Raw genomic sequence first — 13,302 nt, 5'->3', positions numbered from 1 at the left:
ATAGTAAAGATGAGAGAAGAATGGTAATAAGTATTATAAACATCCTTCTAGCAGCCAGATAGCTTCAGATATTTATTGACATTCTGGGTTTATTTTCTTTTACTGAAACTTGGATAATAATATTTTCTGTACTGAAAATAGTCAGCAGAATGCATCCCTGTGCCACTGTTTGGTTCTCCTTATAGTTTGTTAAGAGTGTAGCAAAGATAAGTGGGACAGATGGACTGGCCCAGTCACTAAAGCTGGCCTGAGAAGACATTGCTGTCCCTGTTCCAAGGTGTGCCTGAGGCTCCCAAGGTCCTGCTGGAGTTCACTCTCTTCAGTACCTAGACTATACTTTTCTTCCAGGCTTGCTCTTGTAAAAAAACATTTCAATGGCTCTTCCTTTTCTTCTGGTGGATTTCAGAGCTCCAGGGGAGCATCTGTCTGTGCCACTGATTTAGTAGTATGTTTGGATTTCGAGTTAGTCATGGGAGCCTCTTGACTTCCAGTATTCTGGATTTTGGATCCTGCAGTCCACATTCCCTTCCTATCCATGTTGTGTGGACGAACTCTTGGAAGCACAGTAGCACAGGGAATGTAGGAGGAGACCCTTCTGGCACCTCTCTTTGCATAGCTGTTGCTGTGTGTGCTGGGCTGCCCAGTCACTGGCAGTGGCTGTGGGTCCATGCATCACATCTGGCCAGTGTGTACTCTGGGGTCTAATAAGACCAGCCCTGTGATTGCTTGCCACAAGAAGTTAGGGGTTGGAAGAGTAAAATTAGTCTTGCTGAGTGAGAAAAGACAAATTGGAATAAACATTATGGTCTGGTAGCTGAAAATTTGTGGTCCTACTTATTTGAATGCCATATACTTGATTAAAGTAAAGCTTCAGCTTAGTTTGGTGAAAGTTGTTTACATTTGATTTTCTGTTACAAGCTCTTTGGGATAGGGATAACATATTTTGCATAGCACCTATTAGTCTGATGCCCAAGTAAGAAGCTTTGAAGGCACATGTAGTTCCTGATCAGTTTTTGTGTACTTTTGTAAAATCACAGTTGATTTTGCAGTATGTGTCCATTAGCAGATAGAAAACAAGAAAAAAGCTAACCCTAGGTAACCACTATGTAATGATTAGAGTGATCTAAATCAGTTCTCTTGTTACAGGCCATGATTTCTCCTTCATTCTCTTTTTTGTCCCCTGTTTCTACTCTAACATGTATTAGGCAGAGTTATCTGAGTTGTAGCTTAATTGTGTTGTTCCTGGAGAATAGCCCCCACCCATCTGTGTGCATGTGGCAGTGCCTAAAAAGTTACTTGTCTTTCCTCTGAGCAAAACAATTAACTATATGCTATTACTTCTAAAGGAAGCAGTAAGAGATGCTTTTTGTTGATATATCATTTTTGTATGTGATTTCTAGTCATCATTACTAAAATGTCCATGTTTTCTGTAAAACACCACTTAGATTACAGTAGTGAGATAGAGATTTTCCTATGTAGGTTATTTCCTTAAGACATTGGTGGCTGGGGAAAGGGAAGAGGAAGAACCAACTTGTATTTTATGGTTAATAGTTTCCAAGCTGTGGTTCAGGGGACTATTAGATGTGCCCTGCAGCTGATCCACAGAACACTGTCCTCCTTAACTGGTATTTCTGGTCAAAACTGAAGGAGGTTGCCTGGTAGTTTGCCTGAAATTTTGAGGGCTGGCAGTATCTCCTAGTACAGAATGTGAGAAGAGCATTGATGGAAATAATGTGAAATTGTCTGCCTACCTTTTCTTTAACCAGCTGGGCACTTTAAGATGTATAAACACAACAATGGGCTTTTGTTTATCTAAGTATTTTGTAGTAGGACAGCTGAAGTGACATTCTTCTGTCTGATTGTGTATTCTGTTTTAGAGAAAAAATAGCAGTTAATGTGAACTCAATCCTAATCCTTTCTGATTATTTTCTAATTTCTCCTTTCCTTTGGGTCCCTGCCAGAAATATAAGTGGGAAGCTGAGAACTGCTTCCTACCTCACAAATTCCCTATACGTAGCTAATTTGCTCACTTCTTGCCTCTCCTTTCTCTGGTTTAGATTGGTTTGTCTACAGAGTCGATTTTCCCTGTGTAAATACAAATGTATGGTGAATTCATGTAAATTGTAGGAGAAAATTCATGAAAAATGTAGGAGAATTCAGTTCTGCTGGGCTTCCAGCAGCAGTGAATGTGTTTTCCATTGTGTCAGTATCCCCATTGCATCCCAGCACATCCCTTGCCATCTCCCTCTCCAGCTCCTTAACCCTTGACTCTGGTCCCTCATGGCTCCTGCTGGCTCCTCTGCCAGCACAGGAATGGTTGCTGCAGCCAGTGAGGAAAACAGGAGCACACAGGGCTTACAGGGCTGGAGAAGGGCTGGAGCTGGCTCCTGCTTGTGTATCTGCAGTGCTGCATTTAGCGCTTGTTACAGGACGTGTGCCAGAATGGCACACCACAGTATTAGAGCTGTGGAAATATGAAACTAGTACAAGGTGGGGTTAGGAAGTTGTCTAGGTTTGTACTACTGTTTATTACCTTTCTAGGAATGAGGCAGGCAAATGAGGTCTCAAGCACCTGAGATGTTCCCCTAAATTGTCTAATAGCACTTCCTTGCTATATGTACTTTGATTTATATGTGACTTTGATAAGTCTGAAAAATTATTGAGTTTCTTACATAATGTGCTGGTTTGGCTTGGGATAAGGTTAATTATCTTCACATCAGCTAGTACAGGGCTGTGTTTTGGATTTGTGCTGGATACAGTGTTGGTAACACAGGAATGTTTTTATAATTGCTGAGCAGGGCTTGCACAGAGTCAAGGCCTTTTCTGTCTCTCACCCCACCAGCAAGCAGGCTGTGGGGTAGACAAGATGTTGGGAGGGGACACAGTCTTACACAGCTGTCCCCAACTGGCCCACAGGGTATTCCAAACCATATGGCATCATGCTGAGCATACAGAGCTGTGTGAAGAAGGAGGAATGAGGGGACATTTGGAGTGATGCCTTTTGTCTTCCCAAGTAACAATTACACATGATGGAGCCCTGCTTTCCTGGGCTGAGCACCTGCCTGCCCACGGGAAGCAGGAATGAATTCCTTGTTTTGCTTTGGTCCTGTGTGTGCAGTCTTTACCTATTAAATTGGCCTTATCTCAAGCCATGAGTATTCTGACTTTAACCCTTCTGTTTTGCTCCGCCATCCTACTGATAGAGGAGTGAGTAATCAGCTGCGTGGGGCTTAGTTACTGGCTGGGGTTAAACCATGACATCTATACATTGAAATACTTACACATTTTTTTTATTATCCAGGGAACACCAGTATTTGTTCACGCTGGACCTTTTGCTAACATTGCACATGGAAATTCTTCTGTTTTGGCAGATAAAATTGCTCTTAAATTAGTTGGAGAGAAAGGATTTGTAGGTAAGTAAATATTCAGTTTATTGTATTATGATCTGTTAGTAAATTGCCAATGATGCAAATGAATGGAAAAATTAGCAGTTACAGGTAAGAGTACTACTTCATTATTAATATCAGTATAAAATAATGTGAATGTGTAATAAGCTAAAAGCACTTCTTCTCTTACCCTGCCTTTTTTCTCAAGTCCTGTCACCATGGTCCTGTCACCATGTTTGACTCACCTGTTCACTCTACAGGGTGGCTGAACCAGTCAAACAACCAAATTCATTGAAAGAGGTGTCCTGTTATTCATTCTGTTAGTATTCATCTGGCCTCACTTGATAAGCCAACAGAAACCATTCTTTTTTCCTGATGAATTATTTCTCTACCAATTCAATAAACTCAGCCAAATCAGAGGTTAGATGTCCCTGAGCCAGTGCAGAGGACTAGCAGAGGCAAGGTGGTAGAAAAAAAGATTAATACTGCCTCATTTTGGTGGCTGTGAGCCATTTGGTTGGTCCAGCTGCATTGTCAAACCTCACCGTGAGGCCCTTATGTTCCCATGAAAGCATTTGAGTGGGCTGACTCTTTTTATATTAGGAATTCAGCCTTCACAAGCAACAATAGACACACAGAGCTTGGCAGTTGCAGGCAAAATAAACTTGTGGCTGAACAATGAACTAGCTTTTATAAAAATGGTCGCGAGAGTTTAAACCTTAGAATTAATTAAATAAAAGGGGCCTTGCAGCCCCTTCACTGCAGTGGTGATGCCTTTGCACTGCTGCAGCCATTCTCTTCAGAGTCCTGAACACCCAGGCTGGATTACATTAATCCTAAAGCTGAAGTTTGAGTGCCTGTGAAACAGTGCTCTTGAAAAGATGCAGCAATGTGAAACATGAGATTTCTTATGCTAGAATCCTTAAACTAGTAGAGAAACATGCATGTATATGCTTATGTCATACCTACATACAGGAAAGGATTGTTTTTTACAGTGTTGTACAGCTTAAAGGTCTGTTTATTTCCCTCTATTAATCAAACATCCATTCAAAGAAGAAGATCCTGCGTTCTGAATACATTTATTTAATGATAGTTGGATTCCTATTTCATTGGGCCATGTTTGTTGTTACATGGAATTGTGGAATGAAGAGCAAAAGAATTTAGGGTAGCTAACATTTTTCGTAAGCCATGTGAAGTGACTTTGTTTCTGCAGTGTGCAGTCTTTTCAAGTGAGGACTCAGTTGTGTATCAATTGAATGAAAGTATGTTGGCGACAGGCTTGAGTCTTGATCCAGGTTTCAGAGTCCAAAATGTATTGCCTTAGATTTGGATTCCCTTCCTTTGAGAGTGTCCCTCAGGCACAGAGAGCATATTCTTGCATTTCTTGTGCTTTTTTCAGTCTTATCCACCTGTTTGTCTTTAACTCTCTTTTCTGCTTTGTTTGTCTTTGGCTCCAGTTTCTCTGTTGGGAGACAAAGCAGCATAGCTTCAATATAGGAAAACCTTTGTGCCTTGCCAGCTAAAGGCTCTTGTTCAGATTCTATTCCACAGAACACAAATCCCCATGAAACTGGCTTCAGAATAAGACTGCCTTTGCTCTGCAGAGCCAGGAACTTCAGCATGATTTGTAGTCCTTTGTTAGATTATTAAAAGCAATAGTTCTTAGAGTGGCCTACTTAAATAAACTTCGCAGGTAGTCACAAGTATAAATAGTTGTTCTAATGGTTGTAATTACCATAAGTTTTATGGTTTAAAAAAATACATTTTTTCTGGTAGCTAGTCAGAGCACGTGGGCAGAGACTACATATAGCACCCACTGGTTTATTAAATACTCTCCTGTCCTACCCTACACAACTGAAGTCTAAAATGACAGCTACAAAGTGCTCACCAGTCCACACTGAGGTGACATCCATACAGATGGAGTTTGCCTGAGCCTTCTATGGCCATTGAAATTACATGGGGAAGGCTGATCCTGTAGCTAATTCAGACAGCCAGGATGCAGGACAGCTATGCTGCAGTTAGGGAAGTTGTTGAATAAGTTTATTCACTCCTGCTAAAAGTAGAAGTTTTCACTGTTCCACATTTCCCTTTTGAGAGTGTTCTTATGCATTAGATCTGACACTTGTTAAATCTTGTACAAGCGATTACAGTACCGCTCTGCCATGTCAGTTAGTTGCATAAGCTCAGGAAAGAATTCAAAAGGTGCTAGAAATAGAGTAAGGTATCTTGCAGAACCATGTGGCTGTGAGAGACATTTGAGGGACCACAGGCTATGAGATTACTCTCAGCTGCATCCAAAGCAGGAACATAAGAAATCTGTGACATATTCTGCAATTAAATTACTTTCCTGAATATTAGAATAAATATCGTAATGTACATACATTAGCTCCACACTGTGAGATGGGGTGATGATATAAAATATATATAATTCATGTATTTATTGTTTTATATATTTAGTGTTTATATCTATTTCTTTTTTTTTTTTTTTTCACTTACACCATATTTATTTTAGATTAGAATTTCCTGTTAAGTGTGTGGACAGTACAAAGGAGAATAGCATAGCTTGAATTTGCAGCAGTTTTACAAACACAGACTTTTTTAACTCTCTGTCCTGCTTTAAGCACCCTCCTTCCTCAAGCTGCGTGTTTCCAGTCCTTTGCAATCCCTCTGTTTCACCAGCACACCTGTTCACAGAGCCATGTGACAAACTACTGGAGACTTGGTCTCGATTGAAAACAACTACAACAAAAAAAGCCCTTTCCTTCCCCCTCAACAGACAGTGTCTGGGCAAACAGCTTTGTGTGACAGGGGGAAGATGATATAATGCCACATAAAATGGTGTTTTTCCTGAAATAAATATTTGTAGTATTAAAGCCTCATTTGGAGCTTTCAAGTGCCAGTAAAGCTATTGTGGATGCACTAGCTGACCAGACTGAGCCTGCATTGCCAGGGCAGCTAAGCCTGTCTCCTTTCTCAGCCTGTGCTCAACTGTTTTTGCATGACATCCCAGCAGAAACCTATTGCCTTTTTTGTTGGCTTAGTTTTCTGCTGACTTAACACAGAAGCAGTTCAGCCCAGAGTCACAAAAACACTAGAGCTGGTGCAGGAGAGGGTGAGCTGGGACAGCCAGCAGTGAGAAACCAATCTGTTATGTAGATCCGATTACTTGTGTGACCATGTGCCACAGCCAAGGCAAGAAAAAAAAAAAAAAAAAAAAGAAACCCTCTCAAAGTGTTCTTTTAAAATTTATTTTTAAACCTTACTTTTTCTCTCTACCCTGCATTGCCTATTTCTCTGCTTGCTTTTCAGCTGGAATGGCATCGTGCTGTGCCTTTTGAGTAGTGTCAGGTAACAGTGATGTAGACAGTCTGCTTTAAAGAAAATATAAATGAAGTTTAACCATTGAGTCCTGTTGTGAACACTCTCTAACTGAAGGCATTCCCTGCTTCAGTTTCAGATATCCAAGTGAATCACAGGCCTTCATTAGGTTTTAGATAGCTTAAGCATTTTAGCTCATCTTTTCCTTTCTCTCTTTCCTGAACCTTGTTGCTATGTATCAATAACTCAGCCTTTTTACTTTGAGTTCTTGGTATGAGTTTTGCTACTGAACTTTAAGTGCGATGCTGCAGCTGCCACTGGCTGGTTTGCACTTGTTTGTCCTCTCAGCCTCTTAGTGTTTCCCTTCTGGGAAACTATTCCCCTTGGCTCTGCTGTGAGCAAGAATGGCCCACTGAGGATGGCTGCAGGCAGCTCCTGTATGGGGAGCACCCACACTGAGGCACAGTGAATGTACCCATCATCACAGCTGCTGTGTCTCTGGAACTGTAGGTTTTGTGGCTCTCTGAAAAACTGTAGGTTTTGTGGCTTTTCCTGAGCTGTCAGGAATACACTATACAACTCAACAGATTACCCTATCGATCTCTTTAATCCCTTTGTGTTCAGCTGAAGAGAGGGGTTATTGTAAATCAGAAGACAAGTAAAGCATGAGTAAATCCTTGGAATCCTAAAGCAAAGTTCTTCTCAAGTTTGTTTTTCAGGTTTGGACTTTATGGTTGTTGATTGCTTTCTTTGCTACTCCTGATAAGCATGTCACATTGGATGCTGAGAGCATGCTGTGCTGGGCAGCTTTGTCCTGGTGTGTTTTATCAGGTGACAAGAGGAGAATTGTTGCAAACTGTTGCTGACTTAAGAAAAGTCCACTTTCTGTTTCTTTCTTTAGTTGGTACACTTGATGTAATTGGAAAGAATTTGTGGACACAGTAAATTTTTATAAGCCAAGTAATTGACTCTTTTTATTGTGTTGGTACTCTGTTGGTTAGAGTAAGCTAATGATGCTAGCTGTTGTATCTCTTCAGTACATACAAAGTTTTATTTCAAAGGCTATTCATTTTACATACTCTCAGAGCAGACATTGTTTAACAGGTTTATAAAGCACCTTATAAAAATTGTATGTGTTTAATTCATTAAGTGAATAATCTTCAGTAGATTTTTTTTAATGTCATAAGACACTTCAATCCATTTTTTGTTGTGTACACTTTTTCCAAAAAAGGAAATAAAGCCCAAATACTGTGGCTAAACTTCTTTTGGCGCCACTAATAATGTGATATTATTACATTTAAATGTCAAGTTCAAGGATTTATTTTTAATATTTTTTTGCTTGATATCATTAGAAGGGGATTCCATGCAGTGACCCTCCAGAAAGCTTTAATTTTTAAGAATCTGCCCAGCATCTTTCTTGCTTGCATTATTTAATCTCTGACTTGTTCACTCTTACTTTCACAAAAAATCCCAAAATTTAGTGCGATTGCACTCCAGGATGTTGCTCTCTGAACAATGTGGCTGTTCTTGTTAAAGTGTTAAAGCAAAGCTAAGGTTTCACGGTACAGGGTGGTTGAGAGCATTATCAGTGTAGGTGTTGCTTGCCTACTCTGATCTGTGTGTACTACAAACAAGAAGAAGGATGTTCAGAACTTCACAGTATTTTCTCTGACCCCATTCATAGTGCAGCTGCTCAAGCAGCTGTGCTGGGCACAACTGTGACAGTGGGCGGGCGGGAGGGAAGGTGATACTGTGTTAGCTGGTATTGCTGTGAGGCTCTTAAAGTCATGGTCTAATAATACAAGTCTCAGTGGTACCACAAACTGCAAAATAAGGTACCATTACTGCTAGAAGATCCGTGAATCTGTGCTGTTCTCTTGTGAGTGGTGGTGCCATTCACATCCAGGCTGCCCTTTTTATTACTTTCCTCACAGCTGCTGAGGTAAATGTAAATTCCATTGCTTTCACTTGTTGTAAAGTGGGAACAAAAAAATCGTCTCCTTCTTCATGCTTTTAATATCTTAGCGAATTTTCTTACCAGTAAGCAGGAAAGTCTTCAGAGATGAGATGTAGTGCAATGTGGTTTTTCTCATGGGCATGAATGAAATCAGAGTTCCTGGAAGCTGAGTTTACTTACTGCCTTGTCACAAATAATCTGGATTCAAATCATGCTTGCTTGTAGCTTGCTGCAAGTCAGGTGACAATGATTTAAATTACTATCTATTTGTTCTTTAGTGCTTAAAACAGTCTTGAAATAATTTATTAATTATTATGTGAAATGAGAATCAAATATTTTCTTATATTTTTGTGCGTTCAGAGTCCTTGAGAATGTTATGACTCCACCTTGCAGATTTCTATAATTTTTTTCTTCTGCTCTTTAGCATACATTGCAATATAAAGCTTTTCAGAAGAAAGATTGAGTACAAGAGAGCTGTTCTGAATGTTTTTGTGTATAAGGAAGCATTCTAGCATTGACTTCAGTATCATATGTCACTGTATTTCAGAGCTGAATTAATTTGAAATCCTATAAATTATGCAAAGCTGAACTCAAAACTGAAAGTTGGTATTGATCATGAACTATTGAATTATGTCTGACAAATATCACACTTGGCATAAAAAAAGTTATGTTTTTCCCAGTCAGGAAAGGTGGTGCTATTTTGAAGACAAAGCCTCCTAAATTATGGACTGTCTTGTAGTGAGATTTTAACTTCTTCCTTTAAAAAAAAAAATACATCCAAAAAATACATTGGAAATTCACTTCTTCTTTCCTTGCTACAAAGCATATTTGTAAATGTTTGTTCCCAAATCTGCTGTTTATATCTGTAATTGCGAGGGGTAATTTACAGGAATAAAATAACATGTGATTATAAATCATCAGCCTTTTAGCTGAGTTCTCTGCTTTATCTGACAAGCATATTGAGTGATCTCCTTCATAAACCGACTTAGCTCCAGTTTGAAACCAGCTGGGATTTTTAACTCTTGCCATGGCCAATTTGAACTCATTTGATCTGTTTTTTGTAATACTGTGTTACAGCTTAGTCCTCTCTTTGTCAAGTGATAATTTTTAATAATACTGTCTCTAACTATTCAAGGACACATTTTCTGTACATGACTGTGACTAATACTGCTAGGTTCCCAGACTCCTCCCTGATATTTGCAAGTATGAAGTTCCCAAATCATAAGTCAGATTTTTGTCTCTTTTCTCCAATGGCAGTAACTCTTTACTGTAAATAGCTTTTATTCTGTTCCTCTTCTTCATAAATCCACAGAAACTTTTTCCCATGTGATACCTTTTCAAGCTTTGCTGTTGCCAATAAACTCCATCAGTGCTCCTCAGTCTTTCTGTGGACATGGTTTAACAAATAGTAAATGAGAGCCCTGGGGCCAGTCCTCTCTCCTGTCCCACAGTTCTCCCCTTAGTCATGTAGTAATGTTCTTCTAGCCTGGTTAACAGACTCCTGTGTATTGCTGTAGCATGTTCTTTTGTTCCTCATCACTGATGAGATGTCGTCATATTTTCATCACTGGAGAAAACTTTTAATCTGGCATGGCATCTGTTTGTTAGACAATGGTTATATTTTTTACTTATTTCAATTTTTTTTTAAGTTATTCTCTTCTTAAAAATCTGTTAGAAAACCATCAAGTCTGTAGTCACTCAGACTTCCCTCCATTACTTGAAGATAGGTTTTGATACTTTGGTGCATAAGGCACCAAAAAAAAGGAACTTATTTGAGATGTTGATACAAGCGTTGTGGTTTGTATTTTTCTTCTTCTTCCAGGATTTTGAAAACTCTGATTCATGCTTTATTAAGAGAAATTCATTCAACTCTTGTGTATTTTGGGTTTTTAATTCCAATTTCAATATATTACAATAACCTCACATCATCAGCTTCTGTGTTTTAATTTGTAGCACTGAACCCTTGTAATTTGTTTGCATTTCTTTTGCAAGTTCTGACACTTGTTCCCTAGCATAGCAGCTCCTTTAGAGCTTATGTAATTAATAGTGACATTATCTTTTACTCAAGAAGTTAACCCTGCAGGATAGCAAAACTGTTTATTTGACTGCCTTTCCTCCTAGTGACCAGAATTTACCACTGTTCTCATGCCAGATGTCATGTGAGAGACCAGACATTTTAATTTGTACATTTTGAGAATTTTGAATTAATTGGTGATTTCAGTATGAAGAAAGAAATTTTAATGGTTACATGATAGAAAATAATTAAGAGACTGCGTGGTCTTATCACAGTTGTTTTCAATGGGGTTTTTATTGTTTCTGGGGGGATGGATGCTGCTCTGTGCCTCACTGGAAAAGGAATTAAATTATTTTCTCACAGACTAGGAGCTGTGGTGGGGCACATGTGTGTTGGCTGTGTGCTGAAGGAAGTGTCACACCGCCACTGAGCTGGCTGGGTCACAAACAAGCAGAGAACTGGACATGTGTAGCTTATTTGAGAATTCTGTGTTTTCTTCCCTTCATATGGGTTTTCAGAATAGAACGGAGATGCAGTGAGATAGTGTTTGGGATGGGATTGTGTGCCTGGGAGATGTGCTGCAATGATGATGGGCAGACAGGAAGCGCCATGTGAGTTTTCCTTCTGGCTGGCTGGTAACGAGAGCTGGCTGGCTTCTGAGGAGCTGGTGCCATGAGGAAACCTGTCCTGTCTCCTCTTTCTGGCCCAGTGAAAGACAAGGAGACAAAGCTGCCGAGTCCATCGCTTGCCACCAGCAGCACACGGTCTCTGATGGAGACATCCTGCTCTGTCACATGGCTGTGGCACTGCAGTGCCTGACAGGAGCCATACATCTTATTCCCACCTTCATCCTTGACTGGCTTTCTGGCTTTAAGCAAGTAATTTCGGCCTCTATGCCTGCACATATAATCCCATTCCTCCCCATGTGTTCTTTCAGTTTATGAACTTTCTTGGGGGCAAAAACTGTCTCACCATAGCAAACAGGGAGATGACAAGTGCTGCTATAACAGGAACTTTAAGGTAACAGGGCTTTTGGAGAGCCACAGCAGCTGGCAGTATTTAAACATGCATCAGGAATTTACTTACAAGCTGACATGGTATTTTAATGTCCTGTATGCTGACCTCTTCTGCAACATGTTAGAGATTAACACAACTCTTTCCTCTGGCAGTGATATTCATAAACTAAATGGAGTGTACAAGTGTTAAGGGTTATCCATTATTCTCAGTCTCAGGATAGCTACCCAGAGGTAAAAATAGATAGGAAGGATCTGTCATTCATTCAGAAAGTAGAGGCACTGCTCATTTCCTGATAAATAAAATACCATTCTAGAGAGTAGAAACTGATGGTATTGCAACTTCTGTTCATTTTCCCTTCCCTCCCCAAGTTAGCTATCTTACCTAGTTTTAAAACTCCCAACACATAAGAAGCAGTTCCTTTTGTTCTCTTGTTGCCGACTGGTTGTATTGTTTTTATTTATAAGAAGAAAAGAACCAGGGGTTAAAAAAATTGCAAGCAGTAAAACATCATGTATGCTAGGAAGTTCTCTTAATTCATCACTTGGCAAAGGAAAAAAAGCAGGCTCCCCAGCTAACAGCGTTACTTTTGCTTAGGGTTATTTGGCAGAAAATCCATCATCCTCTCTCCATTTGTGAGTATTTCATATTGACTTACACCCTTTAGCAAGGGTCAGCAGGGCAGAGTATGCATAAAGAGTTCAATTCCCATTTCAAAGGCTGAATTTTAATTTTAGTGGATGGTTTATTTTTAATATCAGTTGAAAATGTTAGCTCTTTATTAGATTTTTGTTTGGTTGGTTTACTGACCTTTTGATCCTGAATCCTAATGTTCTTTTTATGCACAACTTGTGCAAGAATTAGGTTTCTTCAGATATTTACATCATGTTGGAGAAACCAGTGTTTGCTTTTTATTTTCTGACTCGTTCTGAATCTGCAGGCTGAAGTCCTTTGTTTTCTGAAAGCTTTTATAATTAAAATTGTTGTTAATGTACACGTACTGAGGGTGCAATGCTTGCTTGTTTATTTACTTTGTATATTTACTTTTGCAATGGCTGACTTAATTTGTCAAGGCTTCAGAGAAATCAATACAAATGTGGAATGTGAAAAGGCCATAAATATATGTATTTCCATTTTTTGATTACAGTAATTATAGTAGGCAAAGTTTTAATATCATCTAGTACAAATTTACATTTTGCAGAGTTAATTTTCCGTTTTCCACTGGTATTCCATAAGCTCAGGCACACTGAGAGCTCTGTTAACAGGGGTTTCAAAAACTATTGTTTAAAGCTACATTTTCTTATTCAGGATCAGAACTCTGATATGTTTTCATCCTGTACTGCCCTCTCTATGAGCCCAATTAAAATAATGTGGTTTGGGGAATAGGTTAAGATTATGTCTTTAGATGTTCCTGGAAGAAAAGTGCAGATGCTAAGGGTTCCAAATATTTTTATTTACAGATTTTTTTTTTCCTCAGAAATGAAGCACTCTATGGTAATACAACATAAAAGAAAAATACTGTGATTTCTCTGAAAATATGATAACTTTAAATTGTCTTTTTGTTGGGTTTTTTTAGTTTTCAGGCAACAAACTATATGTATTGTTGTATGCTG

The 13,302-nt window shown here is 39.2% G+C and overlaps 1 protein-coding gene across 2 annotated transcripts in view; it reads left to right on the top strand.

Moving 5' to 3' along the window:
- MTHFD1L (methylenetetrahydrofolate dehydrogenase (NADP+ dependent) 1 like) overlaps nucleotides 1-13,302 on the top strand; it is a 141,915-nt gene that overhangs the window by 55,417 nt on the left and 73,196 nt on the right. For both annotated transcript variants that reach the window (XM_053974196.1, XM_053974197.1), the window contains one exon: nucleotides 3,302-3,413. In XM_053974196.1, the coding sequence (XP_053830171.1) occupies nucleotides 3,302-3,413 (112 nt within the window). The remainder of the gene's footprint in view (nucleotides 1-3,301; nucleotides 3,414-13,302) is intronic.

The sequence above is a fragment of the Vidua macroura genome, chromosome 3 (genome assembly GCF_024509145.1).
Source record: "Vidua macroura isolate BioBank_ID:100142 chromosome 3, ASM2450914v1, whole genome shotgun sequence".
In the NCBI taxonomy this organism is placed as follows: Eukaryota; Metazoa; Chordata; class Aves; order Passeriformes; family Viduidae; genus Vidua; species Vidua macroura.
Note: the sequence above shows the minus strand (reverse complement) of the source record. Positions and strands in the feature narration are given on the sequence as shown.